The sequence below is a fragment of the Mugil cephalus genome, chromosome 12 (genome assembly GCF_022458985.1).
Source record: "Mugil cephalus isolate CIBA_MC_2020 chromosome 12, CIBA_Mcephalus_1.1, whole genome shotgun sequence".
In the NCBI taxonomy this organism is placed as follows: domain Eukaryota; kingdom Metazoa; phylum Chordata; class Actinopteri; order Mugiliformes; family Mugilidae; genus Mugil; species Mugil cephalus.
The window spans coordinates 15254777-15280412 of record NC_061781.1 but is presented as its reverse complement, the minus strand read 5'-3'; the positions used below and the strand labels follow the sequence as shown (position 1 = coordinate 15280412).

The 25636-nt window shown below is 44.8% G+C and overlaps 1 protein-coding gene across 3 annotated transcripts in view; it reads left to right on the top strand.

Annotated features, from left to right (window-relative positions):
• The window catches only part of farp1 (FERM, RhoGEF (ARHGEF) and pleckstrin domain protein 1 (chondrocyte-derived)), a 53404-nt gene that overhangs the window by 23023 nt on the left and 4745 nt on the right, over positions 1–25636 (top strand). Inside the window, exons 3-24 of one of the 3 annotated variants that reach the window (XM_047601310.1) lie at positions 7670–7774; positions 7874–7916; positions 8135–8213; positions 9608–9705; positions 10137–10251; positions 12329–12476; positions 12578–12673; positions 12760–12923; positions 13042–13110; positions 13211–13304; positions 13830–14037; positions 18167–18348; positions 18909–18998; positions 20382–20515; positions 21696–21777; positions 21855–22092; positions 22196–22326; positions 22418–22486; positions 22921–23010; positions 23298–23380; positions 24440–24552; positions 24806–24969. In XM_047601310.1, the coding sequence (XP_047457266.1) occupies positions 7670–7774; positions 7874–7916; positions 8135–8213; positions 9608–9705; positions 10137–10251; positions 12329–12476; positions 12578–12673; positions 12760–12923; positions 13042–13110; positions 13211–13304; positions 13830–14037; positions 18167–18348; positions 18909–18998; positions 20382–20515; positions 21696–21777; positions 21855–22092; positions 22196–22326; positions 22418–22486; positions 22921–23010; positions 23298–23380; positions 24440–24552; positions 24806–24969 (2595 nt within the window). Of the gene's footprint in view, positions 1–7669; positions 7775–7873; positions 7917–8134; positions 8214–9607; positions 9706–10136; positions 10252–12328; positions 12477–12577; positions 12674–12759; positions 12924–13041; positions 13111–13210; positions 13305–13829; positions 14038–18166; positions 18349–18908; positions 18999–20381; positions 20516–21695; positions 21778–21854; positions 22093–22195; positions 22327–22417; positions 22487–22920; positions 23011–23297; positions 23381–24439; positions 24553–24740; positions 24970–25636 lie in introns of those variants that run through there. The other 2 variants (XM_047601313.1, XM_047601311.1) reach the window with 2 other exon arrangements.

Below are 25636 nucleotides of genomic sequence, written 5' to 3'. Positions count from 1 at the left end.
AATCATAGGGTGATAAAAGGGTCGGAGTTAATACATTTATACTCCTTCCTGCTCCTTTTTGAACTGATCTTCGTATATTCTTTCCTTTTTTTCCTTTTTATTTTTTTGGTTCTTGTTCAAAATAAACAAACGGAGCTTAACTGAACATAGTGAAGTGTACCTGGCCTGTCTCTGATCTGTCTCATCCTGTGCCCTTGTCACTAAATCAGCAGCTGCATGTCTGCCTTCATTTGGCGTTGTTTTATTGTCCCAGCAGGGCCTGTGCTTAAGATAAATATTGAAACAGTTGGTTTAGACACGTGATTCCAATAAGCTCAATTGCAGACGCACACATTTCCGCTGACTTTACCACAACTCATGTAAAATTTAGATCTGAAGGGCAACTGTCCCAGTCAGTGTAAATGATCCTGGTGTGTACTCATCAAGTTAACGGGGGATTTTATTTTATTTATTTTTTTTGCATGAAACTGGATGGTGGATTGAACTGGTAGATTGTGGCAGATTATGGACATGATGTGACTTGCTATTTGGGTTACGGTTGTTCTAATTAGCTATGCAGAGGACTGATGGGGCCTGAGTGGTTTTCTTGGTTTTGTGCCTCTTAACATTTTCTGTTTCAGACTCATTTAGACCGTCCTTCTCTTTTATTTATAAAGACTAATTCTCGGTCTCTTGACACACTTCCAGCTCTCTAGCACATCGTAGGTAATCACATTCAGCCCAGTGTACTGTCATATCTGATGTTATCCTAAGCTCTGAAGTTCACTAAATAATCTCCTCGCTCAACTCTCTGGCGTATTATACCACCTGATGTAAAGGTCAGGCAAGACACAGACACAGCCAAATCATTAAGAATTACCTCTTTGACATGTTTTTTTTTTTTTTTTGTATTGAGATTATATATAAAAGACCCGTCTCTTTCTTGGCCTGACCTCGTGGGAGTAGTTTCTCGCAAGTTACACTTAATTAATCTCCTAACTAACCTATTGATTGACTGTGCACGCCTAGAGAGCTCTCCAGTGTTCACAGCTACGCGAGACATCTCTCCGCCTCCTATTTCCACAGGTGGTGATAATTACATTTGCATTAAAACGACACATAGATGAAAAACAGCTACAGTTATGATCTTGATTAAACGATCCGATGAAATATCCAAAATACAGAAAGATGACAAAATGAGAACAGTAATATAATATATATAAAAAAGAAATTCTAACTAATAAAACTGAGGGCCATAAGTGTTCTTGCAAAAATAGCATTAGTTCCTTTTCTATGATGAATTGCCTCATCATTTCAGCTCTAATTCAATTAAATTTGCTCTATTTCCTACGTGCACATGATAAAGTCGATACCTGAATATATGGTCAACTAAAAATAACTTAAAATTTCTTTCATTACAGATATTTCATTTTGAAGCAAAATGCATCATTCCCAAGTATTTATGTTAATGCTCGAACAGCAGTTTAAAATGCATTATTCACTTCTTCAGTCTGCCTTTATCTAGCTAAGCTAAACGTGGAGTTTCTGCCTAAATGTGAAGTGACGCATCCTCCCCCTGAGTGACAGTAATCCTTGGCTCTGCGAGGAGGTGGTTGCGGAGAATAACCAGCATGTGTCCAGAATTTGAAGCACTCTGAAAGAGATTTAAGCCGATGAACAAAAAAAAAAAAAAAAAAAAAAAAACGAGGCCAATCTTTCTGGTAATTCCAGCTGCCTTAAACTTCTCTCCCCCCACCGCCCTTGCACTCTTGCTTATTTTAATGATACTGCGCGTTAGGTTCCGAGACTTGACAGAATTTCGTGCCGTGTTGCATCAGTGTGCTTAACGTATTAGCGCCGCTTTTTATTTGCAAACATTGCACAGCGCGTTGGCATGCTCGGTTGAGCCTCTGCTGCTGCTTGTTTACCGTCTGCGCTAACGACGCACACCCACAAACTGTTAGATCTGTCCCCTGATTTATGGAGCTGCGACTAGCAGTGGGAGGTCTTTGCACAAATGCACAGGGCTCTGCGCTGCTAGATATTCAGTGGTGCAGCGGTCACAACAGGACACTTAATTATTCTCTATGCAAAATCAATACGTTTCGAGCGACCACGACTCCTCGGAGGGCAGGCAGGGAAAGTAATGGGTGAAGGAAGGAGGAGGAGGAGGAGGAGGAGGAGGAGGAGGACGTGGTGGCGGCCGTTGAGGGTTGCCACCCCCTCTCAACCTCAACCTCTATTGAAGCCGGGGGACATTATTTTCATGGTTGTCCTCTCCGGGCCTGGAGGCCGGCCTGCTCTGACAGAATGGATGTGACATCCGTGGCAGCCCAATCATCTTTTTTCTTTTCATTTTTGTTGTCATTTTTTACTCTGAAGCTTCAAAAAAAAAAAAAAAACAAAGCGAGGGAACGCAGGGAGGCATCTTCGTGCTTACGTCATTTTATGATTGAGTGTTCCCTGCCAATGCCAATGCCGCCCTTTAGAAGTTCTCTCACGTTTCAGTTTAGATATAATGAGATTAAAACCGCTCTATATCTGAGCGGACTCCGCTTCAAACATATGCACGGTCACACATCTGTGCAGGTAATTTGACAGGATTATCAGTAGGTTAGCCTCCCTCCCCTCCTCTCTCTTTGTCAGCCTCCCGCTGTAGTCGAGTCACCCTGGGAACCTCCGCAGTGCATGACCTGAATCTCAATGAGCTTCAACAGCCGCTGACCTTTCCGTCCTATGCTTCCCTTACAGTGCATATATACCTGGTCGCGCACACACACGCGTAGACGCCCGTGTAAAGTATTTCGAATCGCTGTGTTTTTGCTTTATTTGCGACCGAGCCCATGGGAATATGGGATGGGCAGTTTAGCGGAGCCTTCGCATATGTTTTCAATAACGGCACAAGAGAGATTCAGTGTGGGAATGTGTCTTCCTGCTACTGTAAACAGTTCTGTAATCTGAGCCCTGCTCTTTGCGACCTTATCAGAAGAGGCACGGTCCATTTAAATGAATACAACATTCCTCCAGGTGTTTTTCCCGGAATTTGTGACCGGTAAAGTCAGTTTTTATTCTCAGAAAGTAAGTGAGTCAAGAACGTTTTTGGTATCACTTAAAAAAAAATCACAACCTTTATCTGCTGCTAAGCCCCTACGCTGCCTCAGATGAGCATTGCAGATGGTTTGATTCCAAAAAATGACATTCTCCCACTTTCTCTGTTTACTTGTGAGCTCCTTTGAATCACGCTTTCATCTCTGACCTCAATCAGCTTGCTGCGATGTTGCTGAATGTCACAGCTGAAAAAACTCCTGTTCCATTACCTAGAACTGAACCTGGCAGCAAGAAAAGAGAAAATAAGATCCCTCCCCAGGAATGACTGGCCCCTTTGCTGTAATGCCAGCACCACCTCCCCTGGTGCACCTCAGCCTAAATATTCAGCCAGACACCATTTCCTTTGTTCGCTCCGTAAATCTGGAGCCTAAAGGCATCGGCAGTCTGTTTACCACTCGTGGCACCCACCCCCCACACACAACCCCGGGAGTAGTTCGGCGACCACTCCCTGGCCTGGCTTATTATGGGTGAAGTGGACCATACCGGCAACTCCTTGAGGGAAATATTGCAGACCATACAAAGCTGCTTTACACCTGACCTTTATGTTTTTTTTTTGCTTTTTTGCTGACAGGAGCTTGCTAACTAGGGGTGGGGGGGGAGTGTTCTTTGGTCCACCCTGAAGTGGAAACCCAAGCGGACATGTGCGCACACTTCACTGTCATCTTTATTTAGCCTTCTTCTGTCAGCCGGAGCATGCAGGGGTCAGCGTAGCGATGCAGGCATGCTAGCGCTCGTACACATGTAAACAGTAGTAGCATCCTATGAGCCCGTTTTCAAACCTAATGAGGCCAGACAGACTCTCCCTGCACGTCTGGCCTGGGACTGAGGCCGCTGATTCAGGATGCGCCGCCTCACCCTGGGATTGACTGCTCCTATTTAAACGAGCCCTGGCGCTTTTATAGATAGGGGTCATAAAAAGGGAGATTTGTGGTATTTTCTTGGCATAGCGGACGATAAAAGAAATGCCAGCTGCTGAGCGCGATGTTTCCCTAAGACCTTTCTGCTGGTGCGCGACATGTTTGGAGAGTGTCGTGTCAGCTGCATGTGAGCGGGGAGAAGTCACAGCTCCTCCTTTTGTGTGACTGTCATGCTCTCGGGCCATCATCTTTTTACAGCATCAGCATTCCTGCAGTTTTCGTTGGGAATATTTCAATAAAAAAAAAGTTAAAATTCATCATATGGGTGTATTTTACAGTCTACTTGAAGAGAGGAGATAAAAAAAAACAAAAAAAACAAGCCTTGCTGCAAGTGCACTTATATTAAGTCGAAATGAATGGTTCAGTAAATTCTGATTAACACATTAAATTATGTTTAGCCCTTACGGCTTGAATGATCTAAAACAATTTCAATTGCTAATCGGCCACGCTGGCAGCTTTGTTCTTAGGGATGGCGGTGTGGCCCAATTCAGACTTTGTTCCAGACCAGGAATATCTCCGCAGCTAATTACTGGATTTCCATGACATTCACAAGAAACACACAGCACGACAAATCCCCAGGAATTAGACATTCCCTTCTTTTTGTTCATCTATTGCTACCACATGGCGAATGACGATGTGATTTCCATACAGTCCTGGTGCAGACATTCCTCTCACAATGGCTTTTTGCCTAATGTCATCATCTAGGCAAAAAAATATGTTTATCCAATCTTTTATTCCCTCCGCTGTATCTGGAGTCATTAAATAATATGTTACAATTCTAATGCCCCGACTGAACATGGTTGTCATTACAGCTGCATATTGTCATTAGGATGCATCTGAGGTTTTGTGTTTGCCACCATTTGGCAGTTATGTTTGTGTGTGACATAAAGTGTGATGTTGTTGTTATAGGTTAACACTCGACTAAAGGTGCAAGCATTGCGGGTACGAAGCTAACAGCCAAGTTTCTCAATGGCGTGCCCCCGTGAACAGAGCCAGGTCCGTGAAGAATTGGTTTTCCCAGTTTGGTGTCAAAGAATTGGCCGGCCTACACAGAACCACATCCTCCCCATCCAAGACCTACTCTACGATCGATCATAAAACTAAATTTGAGCCACGTCTTGCTGTTTAACATTAGTGCCAAACGTAATGTTTATGTGGCTGATTGGGAGAAAATCCCTGTTGACGCGTTCATAAATCAGATAAACTAGAAAGTGTACAGCAATCAGGCATAACATTATGACCGTCTCCCTTGTGCCTCCGAAGCAGTTGTGATCCGTCAGAGAATGGACACGGGCCCTCTAAGGGTCTGCTACGGTGTCTGGCACCAGGATGTTGTTAGTGGAGGCTTTTGGATCATATGGGTTGAGGGGAGGGGTCTCTGTGGATCAGGCTTGTTCCAGTGTATCCCACAGATACTTGATCAGTTTGGGATCTAGTGAATTTGGAGGCCAGGTCAACACCTTGTACACGGTGCTACATGTCTAAGGAACATCCACACAAAGGCCAGGTCCAAAAGTTTCACAACAGAATATGAAATTGTCACAGGATGGAAGTATCAAACAGTCATTAGATACTTGTAGCTAAAGGCCTGGACTTCATTTTGGAGGATTTATGTTTGTGTTGCAAGGGCTGAAAGTATTGGAAAATCCTTTTAGTATAATAAAGTGTAGTTACTATAGTAACAATACCGCAAACATCAGCTTCCAAACTTATCTTGGGTTAGGGATGGAATTCATGTTCAATTCATCCAATTCAAGTTGAGTGGAACACTTTCCTAATACAAAAACCAAAGATCAGAACCTATTAGACTATGTGATGCATTGCATGACTGTTGTGTTTGAGTACATTATCTTGGGTTGGGGTTAGAGTCAATTAAGTTGAACGGCTCTCTAATGGGAAAACCGAACATTAGAACCTATTAGACCATAGGATGCATTGCAGAGCCTTCGTATGCAATCCGACTTTGAAGACTTCAGGGTGAAGACTGTGTTACCGAGTGTCCGTTGAGTGCCTGCGCCATGACAACCGTCCATCTCTGTGACTTGTGCGCCATTAACGGCCGTCGCCTTATTGTGCAGGCTGCAGCGGCGTCAAATGGCAGCACCATAACTCCGGTCTGCAACAGCAGACGTTTAATCAAGCGCCGCCCGGCTGTAATCAGCCTCTGCCTCACCCGTCTCTGCTCGGATCGTGGTCGTTTCAGCCGTGACAGCAGATTTATACAAGGCTGGATGTGAGAGCGCTCCGGCGAGGGCGCTCCTCAGCCTTCACGGTGTCCGGCTCGGTTTTCTCTGCTGCCTTGCCTCAGCGGAGCACGTTGGGTCGGAAAACATGACACAGAATTCATTCAGGGGTTTATGTGCATGCTGCAAATAAGGAAGTAAAGCGTGTGTGTGTATCTGTGTGTGTGTGTGTGTGTGTGTGTGTGTGTGTGTGTGTGTGTGTGTGTGTGTGTGTGTGTGTGTGTGTGTGTGTGTGTGTGTGTGTGTGTGTGTGTGTGTGTGAAAACAGCTGACAGCTCCTTCCCTACAGCCTCCCTCCTCAGCTCTGTCACCATATTGAAACAGCTGGTCCTCGTTGGTAGGATGCCCTCTGCGCTGCATGCAGACAGCCTGCGGAGAGACAGTAGTGCTGCACATGACACACACACACACACAGAGGGGAGTAGTGGTTGGTGCATGCTTGCTTGATTTGTATTTGTTTGACTATGTACAAACCCGTTTCACTTATCTGGCAGAGCTTAGGTTTTCTGTTCTTTAAGCATCGACAGTAGCAAGCCGTCAATCTTTGCCTGTGAAACATTAGACACATTTAAAAGGTGGGCAACTCCCGATCACAAAGGGAATTCTTGTAGTAGCTTGTGGCCCAGCAGTACACAGTCCTTTTGTGTGAAAAGAGAAAGTGCTTCCTTGAAACACACTTAGACACAGCCCTTACTCATTATCCGAGCCAGAGGGGGAACTGCTGCCACAGACACTCGCATTCACAGCTGCGGGACGCTTTGCACCGGCGCAAAGAAGTCACGAGTATTCAGGCAGACGTTTGCCTGTTGTGCTCCTGACAGAGCTCCGTCTTCTGAGTAACAGGAGCGTTCCTGCGGAAATCCCCGACATTTATTTGACCTTACATGGGAACGTTGCTCCCTCTCCAAAGATGTGGTGGATTTTTGAGGTTGCGCGTGTTGCCAGTGTATGTCAGAAAGAGGGCAGTTAAGTCCTCAAAGTGTTGCTGCATGCGGGGCGAGTGAGGACAGAGAGAGGGCCGGGGAGAGCCTTTATCCCGTCCCGATACCGTGTCAGCCTCGAAAGCTGCCACGCTGACAGGAGTGACTCTGGAGGCACAGATCAGAGATGGGGTACGCTCCCTCCCCATCTGCGTCGGGGAGCATGGAGGCTTTGAATGTCAGGATGGAAGGGAGAAGGCTAGCAGAGGCATTTAGGCAGAGATGGTGCATTTGGGTAACAGTCCCACCCATAGACTTTGACAGGTTTACAAAGCAGGCCTCTCATGTGCCCGTCTCCTCTTTCGCATGTCATTGGGTCGTCCTGAAGTCAGTGTCATTTGACTAGAATGCTGAGAACAGATTAAAAATAGAAAAGGTTTCTGTTACAGTCTTGTGTTAACCACACTTCTTTTTCTTTTTTTTTCTCATCCTTTGTTCTCAGCAAAAAGCCTCGGGCAAGGTGCTGTTTGACCTGGTGTGCTCCCACATGAATCTCATCGAGGGCGACTACTTTGGCTTGGAGTTTCAGAACCACCAGAAGATGATGGTGAGGAAAACTGCAGGAAAAAAATGGAGCCCCCGCAGTCCCTCAAAGAAAAAACAAAACAAAAACCGCCCCTCACTGATGTTTTCTCTTTCCTCACAGGTTTGGTTAGACCATATCAAGCCCATTATCAAGCAACTCAGACGTAAGTGTTTCAAAATGCTTTTACATCTTCTTCTTTCTGGATGTTTCAATGATTTATCTGAAGAAAATAGCCATGAAACCATTTAAGAGCAGCTCTACAGCGTGATCCACGTGAATCCCATTTCAAACAGCAAATGCTCGATGCATTAAAGCACAAAAGGAGATGCTTTGTGTGTGTGTGTTTTTTTTTATTAACAAAACTCCATCTATCCCACACAGGGCCGAAACACACCACCTTGAGGTTTACTGTGAAGTTCTTTCCCCCGGACCACGCTCAGCTGCTGGAGGAGCTGACGAGGTGAGCTCCTTTTATCTCCGCGCCACCTTTATCTTCTTTTGGAAACGCGCATCTGCACGTGACGCGTCACCGTGAATAATTTCGTCTGTGGCTGAAAGCGATTGTAGGAGAACAAATGAAACATGCACACGTGAGATTTATGCTGCTCGGCTATGCAGTTCACATGTCACGGCTGCCATGTTTCTGATTTAGCCCCCTGGAGATTAGCGTGGAGCTAATGATTTTCTGGTTTCTTGTTCTGGAGCCGGCTCATGTGTTTTCAGAGGGGAGAAATATGTCAGTGATAGTAATAAAAATATCAGTGGACATAAAATATAGACCTCACGTGCCTGATTTATATTTTTCAAAGGTGAATAAAAATTGTTTTGTTCACAGTAGTAAAGTGATCTTTACATTCGTATAGTACAAAGGTAATTTAAAAAAATATTGTTCCATTGATTTCATGCCCGCACATTTTGGGTGTCTCACACAGGCAAATATACACCCATCAGGCATAACATTATGACCACCTTCCTTATATTGTGTAGGACTCCTTGTGATGTTTTTCATGTGTTTTGAGCCTTCTGTGTCTGTGTCAAACAGTCGATGTTATTTTATGATTTCGACGTTGTAGTGGGTCGGTGTGTAGTTAGATACCAAACACACAAGGAGCATGAGGTTCCAGCTGGAGATTAAATAAATAATCAATTGAAAGGACATTCTTGTCAACAATTGTGGAGTCAGTTAGAGTTCAAGTTGCTTATTAATCAAAAGCTCTAAATATTAACTGGGTCCTGCTTATTAGATGTAAAAGATTTGCAGCGTTTCTCTTTTCTTTGTTACATAAAGTCAAGAGTGAACTGTTTAACATAAAAAAAATAAATAAATAAAAAAATAGAACTCTGAAGATGTTGTCTTTGGTCTATACATACATTTTTCTGATGTTACATCATTAAGGTCTGCTGTGACAGAAGAATCATCTTGCCATTGCACTACTATGAAGTCACATAGCAGACACAACTAATCATCTGGCATCAGAGTCCCATTAATTAGCCCAGGGTCATTGGTATTTTAAACTATAATTTATTTTTTATTAATCAAGCTAATTTTCAGAACTTAAAGACTATGTTTGTCACGCTGCCAGGAGAAGCAGCACCGTAAGACACTCAGTAAATCTTCTGTGTGTAACTTGGGCCAGCTTTTTAATTTATTCTTATGAAATGTGCTCTTGGGCCAGCTGATTTTGCTCCAAATGCAGTCTTGTGCAAAATAAGAATTTTAATTATTCTCTTGAAGGCTGTGTTTAAATTCAGAGGTAGATTCAGTTCTAAGCGGACCCAGAGGTGCAGTGCTGGAAAAGTCTCCACAACTACCCTGGTTATTATAATGTGAAAGCTGTTTGTGCTTTTGGCCAGGTACCTGTTCGCCCTGCAGGTCAAACAGGATCTTTCCTGTGGACGTCTGACCTGCAACGACAGCAGTGCGGCGCTGATGGTTTCCCACATTATCCAGTGTAAGTCCAACCCGACCGTTTCCTCATTTAGCTCCAAGTGCTGACAGATCAGATAAGTGTCTTTTAAAACACATTTTTCACACCGAGCTTATCATCAAACATTGTCATGTAGCACACGCCGCACACCGCTGCAAATTGATTATCAGTGCGTTGCCATGGATACCTTTCAGCCGGATGCTCGAACGTAATCTTGCCCGAGCCGCGTCACAGCGCTGTGCCAGGAAGCATGAGCGTTTTCATTAGCAGATATTTCTAAACCTCGGTGATCAAAGTGTGTTTTTTGTATCATAAAAAATACACCGAAGGAGGAAATAATGAGCTCAGAGGCAGCTTCTCTGCCGAGTGGCACTGAATCTCTTTTGTAGACCCACTACTTTAATGGTACATGTGTTTGTTTCATTTAACATTTTTCTTTTCTTCTCACTTCTAAGCTGAGATTGGGGATTTTGAGGAGAGCCAGTGCCGGTCACACCTCCTCAACAACAACTACATCCCGGATCAGATGCCCCTGATTGACAAGATCATGGACTTTCACTCAAAGAACATGTGAGTTTGCCGGGCTGCAGATGTAGAAGTCCTCCTGTTTGAAAGGCTTGCAGGTTGGAAAAAAAAAATATTTGTAGTTACTGTTTACACAAGGTTACTGAATGAAGTCATGGTTGAGCCCAAATTATTCTACTCAGCCGTGAACAGGAAATGTTATTTCAGACCTTGTGCACGTCCCACTGGGACGTTTTATCATACAGGTGACACATTCAGGAAGGCAGCCACTGAATGAATGGGTTCTTTCTCGTAGTGCAGTTTTTTTTTTTTTTTTAAATCGTACATTGACTTAGAAAATACTTTGTGAAGTTGTTTAACAGCGTCTAGCCAGAAATTGTTTTTGAATTGTACTTCACCAACAAAAGACTACTTTGCTCCAAACAGAGAACTGAAATCCTCCTTCAGCCCAGCAGATGCCTCACGCAGCTGTTGCCAGCAAAGTTAGTGGGTCAAAGTCTTAGATTATAAGTCTTTTCTCAAATATCTAATGCAGGAGTTTGTAACAAGTTTGTGTTTTACCAATGCTCTCCCTTGTGTCCGTCTCTAGTATAAGAGCGGTAGTCCATTAGGAATTTATTACTTAACCCTCCAGACGTGCTGATATCATCATCCTTTAAAATTCTCTCATAAATACATTTAAATGTTAGTCAAATCTCCTTTACAGTGCACCATGGGCATACTGTATAGAAGGCAGCTGCTGCAACATTAAAGCAGCTCTATTATATTCGACCGCTCTTTTTTCCCACACCAAGTCCTTCTTCGTTGATAACTGCAGCTCTTCTGGCAGGGTGCCTTGTTGAGTTAAATCTCTTATTAGGAACCGCACACAGGAAACAGGAAGGCTTATCAACTGATAAGAATTAGGAGAGTTAGTTAATGTTTGTGGCCACTCCCCAACCTCCAACCGTTGCTCCGGAGACTCAGATAAACAGGGGAGACGTGGATCCACTCTGTCCTGGTCTTTCACCTCAATTAGCGAGTCGCGCAGCAGGATGATAAACCAGGATGGGGTTTATTTCTCTAAAAAGTAAGCAGGCGGTAGAGAACGGATGCTACCATTTGCGCTTGTTAAGTCAAAGTGTGCCCTTTTAATTTGGCAATGTCTTAATTCACCATCCCCAAAAAAAATATTTTCTACAATACAGCGTGGAAATGAAATGACAAAGAGCCGAAGCCCATGAAAAAGAAACATATCGGCGTTATGTTTAAAAACAGAATTTGGTCCTGGTCGTTTTCAGTCTGTGATTAAATCTCTTTCGAGAGTCTGGTAACAGCCTGAATAACAGGATGTACGCACGCGGGATCAAAAACAAACGGGTTCTTTCACTGAATGAATACTGATTTTGCTGTATTAGTATCAACATACCCCAAAATATTTTCCAAAAAGTGGAGACAGAAGGAGAATATCTTTCCCAAGCTCAGACTGGCAACACTGAATTCATTGAGTCCGGAACACGGTCACATGTTTTTGACAGCACATTGATTCTGGCCTCATTCATCTCTTCAAACCAGTTGTTCAAACAAGTGCCATTGTTTTGCCACCGTGTCATTTGATGTTCACCCCATGCTCAGAAAGAGTGAATTTATTCCACCCAGAGAGAAAGAGTCAGATTAAGAGACTTTTGTTTTCAGACAACAGTGGAAGTTAATGGTAAAGACACAAATAGATCAGGTTTTTACTACATAATTAACTTTAAAAAAAAAAAAAAAAACAGTTTCAAAACAGTGACCTTGGTAAGCATTGAGATAAAGTACTCTGTGATAAATAGTACAATATATTTCATCTGATAACTTCGTCAATAATATCTATAAAATGTTTTATTTTTTCCTAAATTAAAAAGGAGCTGAAGTAAATTGGGTCTACAAGGACATACATGGCAAATTGAAGTTCAAAACTTGACATTAGGGTGATAATGCATGTGTTATTGCGGATTTCTAATCAAATACAATGTTCCCTTTGACCGGGAACATTGTGAGTTGAGTGTTAGCTGAAACGAACACAATAGGCGCGATAATTTCTAGGATTTGCTCATGCGAGAAAGAATAAGGTTAATGTGTGACCGTGTGTTTTGTGCTGCAGAGGTCAAACACCAGCAGAATCCGACTATCAGTTACTAGAAGTGGCTCGCAGGCTGGAGATGTACGGGATCCGTCTCCACCCTGCCAAGGACCGCGAGGGCTCGAAGCTGAGTCTGGCTGTGGCTCACACAGGTGTCCTGGTCTTCCAGGTTGGTCATAAACCGGACAAATTAAAACGGTCTTTTGACTTTGTGTTTCCTGGTTCACTTCAGTGGATGTGTTTGGTGATGAAGGTTTTTCGTCTCCTCAGGGAAACACGAAGATCAACGCCTTCAACTGGTCTAAAGTCCGTAAGCTGAGCTTCAAGAGAAAACGTTTCCTCATTAAGCTGAGGCCAGATCTAAATGTGAGTCATGTGGCTGGATCAGAATCTGTAAAAACCCTTCAACGCCGTGGTTAGGGTTGTAAGTTATGCCTTTATGTATCCCTCAGAATTCATATCAGGACACCCTGGAGTTTCTAATGGCCAGCAGGGACTGCTGTAAAGTCTTCTGGAAGATCTGCGTCGAATATCACGCCTTCTTCCGGCTCTTCGAAGAACCCAAACCCAAGCCGAAGCCCGTGCTTTTCACGCGAGGCTCCTCCTTCAGATTCAGGTTGAGAAAGCACTCCTCAATTTATCAGGACTGCAGGCGCACAGCTGTTTCTACCCATCACTTAACAGCCTACTGGCTGGATTGCTCATTATTATCTCCCTTGTACTCATCTCCGCAGCGGCCGCACACAGAAGCAGGTGATGGATTACGTGAGGGAGTCTGAGTTTAAAAAGATCCCGTTTGAAAGGTAAAGGCTGCAGACGTGTGCGTGCCTGCGTGTGACGTATTTGGTAAAAGCGACGGTGCTCAGAGTTAATGGCACTGACCCTCTACATCCTGTCTGCCAGGAAACACAGTCGGGTCCAGTACAGCTGTCGGGTCCAACACAACAGTCGCCTGTCGCCATTGCCTTCCCCACGTCACCATGAAGTGCCAACAGAAGTGAGTCTTTTCAGTGGTCCCTTAACTGCATACGGCCTGCACGTCAGGAGTTTTATTATAGTCTTTCATTTGCATAGCTCATTACGAATGCCTCATTTAGTCTAATCTTAACAATATACGCCTTTTATGTTGTAGCAGGGAAATTTAGCCAAAGTAGGAGAGCATTCAACGCCTCTGAATGGGATGTAAAATTGATTTATTGTGGAATGTTTTGAGGCAGATGCACACTCTACAGCGTCGGTTGTCCAGGGTCAGGTCACATCCCGCCAATAACCACTGCAGGAACATGGTATACCGTTGTGCATGTTTAGTTTACCACCACCACCACTAGCTGCCCATTACACAAAATGTGTATGGTGCCAACCTGCTCATCAAAACTGAGCCACAGGGTTCTCCAGAGTTCTTCAAAGTGTAACATCAAGTCGGGCAGAATTCGTTTAAAAATCCCAGCTTTTAGTTATTAATGATGAATAAAACGCACGCTCTGAATTTTTTAACCGTCTGCGTTTTTTCTCCCGCCGTCAGAGTGGTGTTCCCACGGACAGAGTCGACTCCCCCCCTCGGCGTCACTGGAAGGAGTCGGCGCTGGTGAGCGCAGAGGACCCGTCGGCTTCACGGACAGCGAGAACGAGCCCCTCCCATCAGAGAAACGGCCACGAAGACAGAACGGGGTCCAGGACGGAGGAGGCGAGGGGCTCTGTGCGGCAGACCCACCCGGAACATCCAACTACAGGTCCAGCGTCTCGGACTGCTAGAGTCAGCAGCTCCTGCATCCCTTATATTGACTGCAGTGATTTATACAGGGAATATAACATGGGCTGGGATCATGCTAGCCGATCGCATTACATCTTAAACGAGCAGGCCGTACCCCGCCGGGGGTCTGGCTCGGGGGGTATGAATGGGGCACTGCAGCCCCAACAGGAGCACGTTCTTGGTAAGGTGCGGTGCAGGGAGTCCCCTTCCTTTTCTCGAGCCTCCCCCAGCGTGAGCCAAGTGTTAGACCAGTCTCCCAGGCGGTCCTGCCACAAGGCTGATAAAAGTCCTGTTCATGACACTACGAGGGATAACAGAGAGAGGCAGAGCCCCCTCACAGGGCAACATGCGTTTGGTTTAAAGAGCGTCATCATCAGTCCTGTCGTTGACTCCCTCCATCAATCCCCGTCCCTCAGCCATGCTGAGCAGAACGGCTACTGCCCCTCTCTCCCTCACTTTAACGATGGCAGGTGCTCCCCCATGCCGAGCCGATCCCCTCGCTCACAGAAGCCCCACAAAGCGCGTCACCGCTCTGACGTGGACTCCCGCCAGGGATCCCCGTCACCGGGGCAAGAATCGCTCCCCGTCCTGTCTCGGGCTGAGCGCATGGCCGCTCTCGAGCGGCGCATGATGGCCAACGGCCTCACCGCGCCGGGCAGGTCCCGGGCCAGCCTGGGCCGGAGACGGTTGAGACAGAGCGGGTCCACTCATGTGGGAGCAGTTCAGATGAACGACGGCACCGCCACGAGTGGTTCGGAGTCCAGTGAATCTGAGGTGGAGAACAACAGCGGCAACCAAAGCGGCCCGTTGGCGTCCGGTAATCCAGTAGAGGCTAATTCCCCTATACCCAGGAACAAGTTTTCCTTTGGCAGTCTGCAGCTGGGTGAGGAGACAGATGAGGAGGGCTGCCATGCCTTCAGTGATGAGGAAGGGGGGCAGGTCTTTAGCTGTTAATGGAAAGAAAGCTTCAAGCCATCTCTGGGAGAGAGTTTGAAGGGTTTGGTCTGGGTCCTGATGGTATAATGGCAGAGGTGTCCACTCGGTGGTTGTTTCTGTAGGGAGACTACCCAAATCCACACGCTCCACTTGCCCAGCCCTCTTCTTAAGCACAACACCACCACCTACTAGAAGCACTTTGTGAGCACGGTTGCATGGAGGCACTTTAACGTTCATCCTCCCTGTTCTTTAATTACATTGATATGTCTGCGCAGACATGCATGGGTGCCTTGAGTCCACACACCACACAGAATAGCTGCTAATTAAAAACTACTGAGAATCTGTGGCTGCGTTTATGACAGTTTGAAACTTGTGCGCGATCAAAATGACGTTGGTTTTGCTCAGTGTTTCGCAGAGTTGTTGGAAGACTCCGTTCATGTTTTTCATCTCAGATGCCTTATGACTTCCTGCAGGGGATGTTTATCGTCGAATTCTGTCTCGACGTATAATTCTGAGAGTAATTGTTAACGTTTGTAGGCATTTGTCGACCTCTTTGTCTTGCCGGGTGATTACTGCGGCATCTGGTGTGTGAGAAGCTCTGCCTGCAGTATTTCATGTAAAGTTAGCTTTTGTGGGAACTAAATAGCAGTGTTAGAGTCTCATTGCTGATTCATTTGTGTACTGTATATGTTTACCATAACCTCGATTCTTTACGAAATTGAAGCATTTGAGCTGTGTTATCTGACAGCATTGTCTTGGACAGAGTGGGGTGAAGGTAAATGTGTGCCGCAGTAGTAGATCAGTCACTTATGTTCACTTTTAACATTTCCCATCTGCACTTGGCTTGTGTTCAACTTTCCTGGCAGCAATGTGCTCCTCCACCAGCTATGGTCTCCACGAAGTTTGCGTTTAACAAAATGGCACTGCACTTTGATTTTCAGTCTCTTTTCCACTTTTCTTTTGCACGTCTGTCTTCATTTCTGTTTTTTTTTTCTGTTTAAGATCTTTGTGATGCATTTCTGTTTTCTTTCTTTTTCTCTGTCCAATATTTCCATAAACCTGTCATGTCGGTTTTTCTTTTCTTTTTTTTCTACCAACTGCGAGTGCATGTACTGTAAACTTTTTTTCTGACAATCATTGTACATGTGGCGGGGGGAAACAAATACCAGCTACCAGCTTGCGGGTTGGCCTTTTCTGCAAGGATCCAGCTAGCTGTTAATTATTCCAGAGCGGAGAGGTCGTCCCCGTTGTGGGTGACAGGATCTTGGCAATATGCGGGACAAAAAAAAGGAGTCACTGTCTGTACTCGTGAAAGGCAGTTTAAGGGAAACACCTCAAAGCGTCTCAAAGAGGCTCGTGGCTCGTCCATCATAGTCGAGTGCTTTTGGAGCACTCCTAGACATTTTTAGCACTGACATCAAGAATCATATCTGAAATTTGACACAGTGGTTTTATTGGTACTTAAAGGCTAAATTCTAAAGTCACTTGAATTGGCCAACATCAGCACTATTATACTTAGAGTTAAGGTTAGGTTCCTTTTTTTTTTATTGCGATCTGCTGGATCACTGCAGAGTCGGGGAGCCCTCCTCTGGTGCACAAAGCTCTCCGGCAGACTTGGGATCGTTGTCGTAAAATGCAAAGGAATTCATTTTGATTGATAAACTAACCCCCGTCTAATATAAAACTCTGTATCAACTCAAGATCCCAAGCCTGTTGGAAAGACTTTTATGTTTTCTCAGCCACTGTGTGTCTTTCTGGGTCTGTTTCCAATGCGTTTGTGGCGCACGTCATGCTCTTCCTGCTGCCTGCATGTACTGTATGTGCTCTATGTACTGTGACACACAGGTATGCACAGATTGAAGACTGTAATGTTAAAGTAGTATATACGTCCAGTAAAATATAGTGATTTAATTAAATAGTATTTTTATGATTTAGCATATCACTATTCAATATGAAATTAATTGGCATTAAATTATTGAATAATAATTTGTGGCATGATGATATTTTGTATTAACAGAACTGGAACAAAAATCAATTTTTAATAATAATAATAATGATAATAGGCTTAGAAGTTAAGCGATGCTTCTTTACTTTCTTTCTTTTCTTCTGTCTCAATCATTCACTCCCTTGATTTTTTGCTTTTCTCCTCATTTATAACCATTTCACATTGTATATATGTACACTAGTGTCAATAAAGACAATAACATTAAGAACTTTTTCAGAATCTTGTTTCTGAGACCTGTGTAGTGAGTGTCATTGTAGAATTCTTCCTCCTCCATAGTGATCCATAGTTTTGTGTGTGTGCATGTAATAGTGTTCACTTTGCTCATCTGTAGTGCCCCTGCATGTATTTGTGCCACTCCTTCCCTCGGCAGTGTTCAGACTAAACCCTGTGCCGCTCCTTCGAGCTAATTGCAGCCGCTTGCCGCACCGTTGCGTTTGTGCAAAACACGCCAGAAGACGGAGCGGTGTGAGCTCGTTGCAGCTAAAACCTAGTAAGTAAGTAAGTCGAGCGGACGTTGTCAGTGTGGGTGACACTAAGTGAGCTGTTGCTCTTGATCACGCTGCCGCTCGCGTCTCAGCTTGTGTATTGATTGATGTGGTTCAAAGGCTGTCAGAGCTGTCTGGACTGTAGAGTGAGTCACCGTTGTCTTTTCACTTTGTGCAGGCAGGCAGATCCCCCGGCTACACCTCAGTGAGTTTTACTGTGTGGTTTTACTGCGTGGGTCGATCTGCTTCTGCAAATGATTGAATTAATTTGGTATAGCCTGGATATTTTGGATGTTTGCTATGTTGGATTAGGAATCAAATGAAAAAAAAAAAAAATTATTAAAACCAAAATGTCAGTACAGCGTGTTTGAAATTTGGCTGTGCTTATTTTTATTATCAGTTTCTGCCGTATCAGCCATTTACTGATTAAATGTTTATTTTACAAATGTCAGGAGATGGTGAAGAAAAAATGCCGTATTTTGAGGCGTCCCAAGCAGCAGCACGATACAAAGTAAAGCAGAAAATTGTCACGCTTCAGAAGCTGGAAAAAGATGATATGCAAAACTTAACCCAGATGGTAGTTTGATTGACTTGATTATGAAACTCAAACGTGCTGATAGTAGGTCGGTGCAAGGAGAACCTCCTCCCCCAAACTGACGCTGTCTTTTCTCGACTCCGTGCAGAAGTGGTTTCCAACAGCCCTCACTTATCAGCCTCCCCTGGGCACAGGATGGTCAACGGTCAGAAGTCCCTGGACCTGTGCGGCCACAGCCCCGACGGCCGGCAACCTTCGCCCCTCACCAGCCCGCTGCTCAACGACGCCTGCAGCGTTCGCACCGACGATGAGGATGAGGTCCGGAGGAAGGTGTGTTCCTCTGTGTTATCAGCTCTTTAACCTCCTGAGACCCAAGCATTTGTTTGGAGTGCATTTTAAGATCTTTGGGATTAGTGGGACCTGTAAGTGTATAAAAAATAGGCATCGTCTTTGATCTGGAAGTAGATCTTGAAGCAAAAGCAGAATTGGAAACGATGAAATCCAATGTTCTCAAACGAATACCTGTGAATTTGTTGAGTTTGCATGTCATGTCAAAGTAGAACAGTTAATAAGCTTAAATAAGCAAGTGTTTTGACCCTTCGCTGCCAGTACATGACAGACAAAAGTGTCTCCGTATGAGGACAACAGGTCTAAATGAAGCCGAATAAGCTGCTGCAAACTTATAATGTTTATTTGTTGAGTTGTGCTTTGAAGCAACTGTCACACACTGAAAATATGAGCTTGGACCTAGATTAATCGTCCTAAATGAGACTCTGCCGGGAGCAAAGTCAAGTATTTTCTTGGATTAGAAGCTTGCTATGGTTGCTGTGAACAGGACTTGCTCATGGTTATGTCACTGACTCCTGTTTCTGATGTGATTTCCTTTGCAGAGGTTTCCGACAGACCGAGCCTACTTCATCGCCAAGGAGCTGCTGACCACAGAGAGGACGTATCTGAAGGACCTGGAGGTGGTGACTGTGGTAAGACGAGCCATGTCCCTCGTCAACGCGCCGCTCTACAGTTCTGCTCTCTGCCGTGCCTGTCCTCTGGGGAGAAAACATTGATTATTCCGGTTAGCTGCTCCAGAGCCGGGCGGTGAGACAGGAGTATTTTGGCAGATGCAATTTCATTTCTTATTCATTCCCCAAGCTCGTGCCCCCGAAATGCATTTATCTCTCTCATTCAAGGCTGTGAATACTAAACTGTGTTTGTGTTTAAAGAGATAGATGGATTTAGCCGCATGTTCCCTCTCTCTGCATGCGACTCCCTGTTTCAGTCTCCTTCCTTTAGATTTAACTGGCTGGATGCAAGAATAGGGACACGGTCTCTTCTGATAATATCTCAGAGAAAAATCACAGGAGAAAACAGGATATTAAATGTGCAGTCCCACAAATAAGAAGGATGTCCTTATGAGGCCAGACTGAAGCCGTACGCGTGGAGAAAACGCATCACTCCTTTTTCCCTGGCAGCTTTTGAAGGCACGGCTTTTCTCTTCTCGCAATTTTCAGAGAGGCCTTTCACACATCTCATAAATATTTGGGTTGGCTTGTGTCCTTGTTCTTTTTTTTTTTCTTTTTTTTTTTTTTTCAGCTGTGCGTGCTCCCTCTCTCTTCCCATGTGCTGGTTGGTGCTGCTGCCGCTGCTGTTGAGAGTGAAGTCATCTGAACAACAGCTGCTGCTCCTTCTCGAGCCCTTTGTAGAAACACTGACTTCTCGCTGAAACCCCTCTTCCCTCTCCCGTCACGTCGGCTGTATAAAGCCGCTTTCTGACGCTTTTGTGTGAACGGGCAGCGCTCGACGTTCGGCTGCGATCTGACTTAATGAAACAATGGAGTTAAGAACAACCGACTATTGATTCTTCCATTCATCCTCAGACAGTAAAGCGATGTGTGAGACGTTGGCGAGGCTGGGAAAAATGCGCTCTAACACAAGATCTTGTGTCTGTGTTTTGTGAGAAAGGATAACCTTTCGCTTATCAACGTTTCAAGACTGAGACCATAAAACATCTCCCCCTCCCAGTTCTCCAGAAGACTACCAGATAAAAACACGTTCTCAGTAAAAGAGAGGGTTATCAGTTGATGATTGAGATAGCAGGTTTAGTAGTTTAGTAAGTTTGTGTACATGTCATGTCCATATTACGTGACTGGTTTATTTGTTCAGACCAGGGAAACGTCTTCTATCGCCGCAAAATCAGAATTCAAACGCTGCAAGTTTCGCCTTGAGGAGCTTAAAAATCTGCACAGCATACGACAGCCTCGTTCCTTGTATTCAGATAAGAGCAGCTTTATCATATACTTGACGTGTTATCGTGGATCGTATGTCTCGTTAAAGTGAGGATTTATCGCCACGTGTCTGTGTCTCAGTCTTTCCAGAGTGCCGTGGGGCAAGATGAGGCCACTCCAGACTCCCTGAGGAGCACCATCCTCTCCACCTTCGAGCCCCTGCACAAGTTCCACACAGGTTTTCTCAGGGAGGTGGAGCAGAGGCTGGCTCTGTGGTGAGTTCCGCTTTCTGACTTCATCCAGATATTCCCTGCGGGCTTAAGCCGACTGATAGTGTTACCCTGGGTTCGCTCCAGTTTTCCACAACTTCTGTCCGTTTTTTTTTTTTTTTTTTAAAATTGAGTTTTATTGGCATGTAGCCCGAGAGGGCGACCTGGTCCCTTCAGATGACCCAGGGAGCTAAGCGTCTCCATGGCAACAGCCATGCTGCACCACAGCCGTCGCTTTCTTGCCTGTGGGTTTCTGCTGTCTGATCTCTTTAATGATGTTGTGCTTTATCTAGAACACACTAAATCTCTCTCTCTCTCTCTCTCTTTATCATTCACACACACACATACACAGAGACAGTGACGCATAAAGACCGTCAGGCTGTTTAAAATTTATGGCCATTAACTGCAGACATTTATTTTTATTTCTAAGTCTATGGTGAATGGTCACAGTGCCTGAAAATTAAACCCAATGAGATATCGTACTTTACTCTGCTGATAAGAACCACATTTAAATGTGTATGGAAATTATCCTGCTCTACTTGTTCCCTTTTTTGTGGCTTTGCATATTCAGATGCAATGGATGGATATCAACCGTTTTTATTGTGAATATGATCAGAAACTGTCTTAACTTAAAAGATGAGGTAGAATGTGTTTTAAAGCCTGAGACGTCTTCCCCTAAAGCTCAGGCTAAAAGATCACACCAAACTAATAAATATTCTGAGTAAGTCCAGTAATGGCAGCTCATCACTCCTGCACACGCTGTGGCATCTTGTGCTCGAGGGAGACACCTACTGGTGGGTCCCTTTCATAGCGTTTAAAGCATCCTTTCCAACTTTATTGGAATTTTTCCTGGCACACAGTTAAAGTCCTCTGAATAATCAATGCTCTTAAAGTGCTTTTGTGTAGCTTAGTAGATTAATTCACTGTCCACATTGATAAAAAATAACGTCTGTTTATGCAGCTCAAAGCACTTGGGAAGCGCTTTACAGGCACCGCGTTTAAAAAAACTACAACATATATGTGACGTGTGTAGTTCAAAAGTAATCCATACATAAAAAAAAATGTACGCATTTTTACCAAATCAAAATAAATTCGATCATTTTAAGACGCAAGGGAAAAGATGCAAAAGAAAATACAATTTCAGGGATGAAACTTGCCCATATTTTTTTCTGTGTTTGTTTTCCAGGGAAGGTCGCTCCAATGCACACATTAAAGGAGACTACCAGCGCATCGGAGATGTCATGTTGAAGAACCTTCAAGGTCTGAAGGTAAGGCATAAAACGTCTCTATATGCTTTCGATTACGGCAATGTGTGGCTGCTCACATCCAACAACTCTGTGCGTAGCCCCTGACAATAAACCTGAACAAGCAGTCGGACATCCTGCTGGAGCTGGAGAAGGCGTGCAAGGGTTCCCGCAAGTTGGAGAGTCTTTGCAGGGACTTCGAGCTGCAGAAAGTCTGCTACATCCCGCTCAACGTGTTCATTCTGCGGCCTCTGCACCGCCTCATTCACTACAAGCAGATACTGGAGCGTCTGTGTAAACACTACCCAGCTACTCATGTGGACTTCAGGGACTGCAGAGGTACCACACGACGCTCGGGCTGCGGGTTCACGGAAGGACATTAAAACTTTCCGGTTTAGGAGAATAATCAGCTACTGATCTGCTACCTGTTGTTGCTCTGCAGCCGCTCTAGCGGACGTGTCTGAGGTGGTGGACCAGCTCCAGGGAAGTCTAATCAAGATGGAGAACTTCCAGAAGCTTCTGGAGCTTAAGAAGGATTTGATTGGCGTCGACAATCTCGTTGTTCCTGGTCGGGTGAGTCCGAGAGAGACAGGGAAACCGTTCTTTCTGAAAGCCACTTTTTGTTGCAGCGTCTAACAAATGTATTTTTTTTTCTTCTTCTTAGGAGTTCATCAGGTTAGGCTGCCTCAGCAAACTTTCTGGAAAGGGCCTACAGCAACGAATGTTTTTCTTGGTAATAGCCCACGTTCCTCAATTCTTGTCGCTAATCTAATTATTTAGTGATCTCAGCAGAGAAAATAATCATCACGCTTTCATCGGTTCCAGCTATGCATTACTCACATGGTGTCGAAAGATGTAGCGCAACTGGGAAAAGTTCTTGCGTGTTGCAAATAGCACGTGTTGCTTTAAACTTTGATGTGTTTTAAATGCGTGTTTAACTTCGCTGATGTTATAAATGTGGCGGTAAAGACAGACGTATGTTCATGTGGGGGTGCCTTTGTGTTATATGTTTGTACTGTGTCGCTGGAATAATTCACCAGGGTTAGGGTTACCTCCTTAGAACTATTTATTACATTATATACACCAGGCTTTTAATTATAAACAACAAACGGACTCGCTGTCTTCCATCACAGGGTTTGTTAATTTACATTTTCTCTCCCGCCGCAGTTTAATGATGTGATTTTGTACACGAGTCGGGGGATGACGGCGACCAATCAGTTCAAAGTGCACGGCCAGCTGCCGCTCCATGGCATGACAGTAAGTGCTGTGTCTCTCTGATGAGCACAAAGTGTTCAGGCGGGCTGTCACCAGTTTGTCATTACTGGAAATAAGCTGCTTCAAACAGCTGAACTGCAGCCCTTTCAACATCTGCTCCCACACACACACATACACACAAATTTCCAGGACAGCTCCACATATCCTTCTCTCTTCTCGCTTCCTTTTCACTCCCTCCTTCTCTCCCTCTCTGTCTATTTTGGTCCTCTCTGTCCTAGATACTGCTGCTACTCTAATGTCTTTTCTGTGTCTCTGTGTTCTTCATCCAGATCAGAGAGAGTGAGGATGAGTGGGGGGTGCCTCACGCCTTCACGCTGGTTGGGCAGCGGCAGTCGGTGGTGGTGGCAGCAAGGTAAAGACCGGCCGATGTGGTGCCTCGGACCTTAACTTGACGCATGTGTGGATTTACAACATTGGCCAAATCTTACTTCTCCCTCAGTCTCAGTTTTTGTTCAGTTCTCCCTAGAATTTCTGACAACAAAGTTGTTTTGCCCAGTTGTCGTTCTCTTGGTAGAGAGAAAAGATTCCAATGCTGCAGGTTATTCAAGGCTGAGGCAGTTCTACCAAATGTTCTGCACACTTCTGGAGAGTTATCTTTATTTAGAGCCAAAAGAAAAAGAAATGCTGCCACTGAAGGACAGCTCAGAGAAGATGCAGTAACGCAAGCTAATAAATATACACAGATCAGTCGCAACATTAAAACCATGTGAAGTAAATAACATTAATCATTTTGTGACAAAGCAACGTTCTACCGGGAAACATTTGGACCTGGCATTCATGTGGATGTCACTTAGTCATGTACCACCCACTTAGACCAGACCAGACACCCCCACCCCATCCCGGCCACCCCCATCAGGATGCGGCCTTACACAGGCACACACACAAAAACGGTTCAGGAACAACTTAAAAAAAACATGAAGAACAGCACAAGGTGTTGACCCGACCTCCAAATGATCCATTATCTGTGGGATGCCAGTCTCAGACCGAGCCCCCCTCCCTCCCACTTAACCCATAAGACTCCCACTAGCAACATTCTGTTGTCCATGTCCATTTTCTGATGAGTCACAACAGTTTTGGAGGCTCAAGGGAGACCTACACAATGTTATGAAGGGGGGTTATAATGTTACGCCTGATCGGTGTGTAATGTCTCTCTTAACGAGCATTAATGCACTTTCAATAAGTTTGTCGAAGAGGTAAAAATACAGCCTCCATGTTCTGCCTTTGCCGATTCCACCATCAATGAGCAGATGGTGGCTATTTAAAGGAAATTTGGCAGGACACCTGGACTAACCAAGATCAGACTTGTGGTATTCTTGTTAGCGGGAACTATTTCTGACAATGAGGCCACCCTGCTGTGACTTGTGCCTGTTTAGCTCAGCGCTTTAACCGTTTGCGGTGCTTTTCGCTCCAGTTCTTTGACAGAAATGGAGAAGTGGATGGAGGATTTAAGGCTCGCGATAGAAATGGCGAAAACCAGCAACGGCCCTTCGTGTGACCTCCTGACCAGCATCCCGACAGACAACAGTAAGTTGCTGAGTGAACGCCGAGCTGAATGTGAAAGGTTGCCCCGTGTTTGTCAGAGAAAATGCGGAAAAAAGAACCAGTGGATAAACGGTAACGGTCAGAAAATACATATCAGTAAAAACCCCATTTTGACTGAAATCCCAGAAGCACGTTGATTTATGAGTGATCTGACGCTGTCTGTGTTTTAGCGCCTTTCCTCTCCCTTCACCACCCCGCTCGTTGTCTAGCAGTAACAACCTCCTGACTTTCCCAGAATGCCCGGAGGACTCCTTGGTGGAGGCAGAGTCCGAGGACGACATGACAGCTTCGCACACCTCGCTGGACAGGCCCGCCCCTCACCGTGGTAACACCATGGTGCACGTGTGCTGGCACAGGAACACCAGTGTGTCCATGGTGGACTTTAGCATAGCCGTGGAGGTACCAGCCAAACCTCAGATCTGCCCTCCCCCCTCCTGCCTCGCTGTTTTTCTCTGTTTTCCGAGTGTGTGCCGTTTCTGAATTTTGACGATCTCTCAGTGGGAACAGTATCCTCACATGCTGGTTTGAATCCTCATCAAGGGATTAATTAGTATTTAACAGTTCATACTTTTTAAAAAAATGAATAGATCACCCTTAGTACACAGTGACTTAAAGCCTCGGAAAAATCTTTTTAAGGAGGACTGCAAAGTTTTCCCCGCAAACGGACAAAATTGTGCCCACGTTTGTCCAAAGTTACTCATTAAAATTCACCGTGGGTTCTTGGAACTAAACAAATATGATGGATGGATGCACTCCCATCCATATAAAAGATGTGCAAAGTCGGAGCTGCTTTGAACTTGCAGTGTGTTTCTGGCCACTGTGTGGCAGCAGAGAGGGAGAACGCGCCATACTTCCATTCAGCTGATGCAGCAAACCTGTCAGTTCATTTTACACATCAGACAGCAACACCGTCATTCACTTCGACTCGTGTTTGTGTCTACCTGATGAAAAACATTTTAACTGTACTTCTGTTGTTGTAAATGCTAAACTTTGTGCACTTTGACAGCACATCAGTCAAATTTTGAATCATAAAAGAATAATAAAATCATAAATTAACAATTAGCTA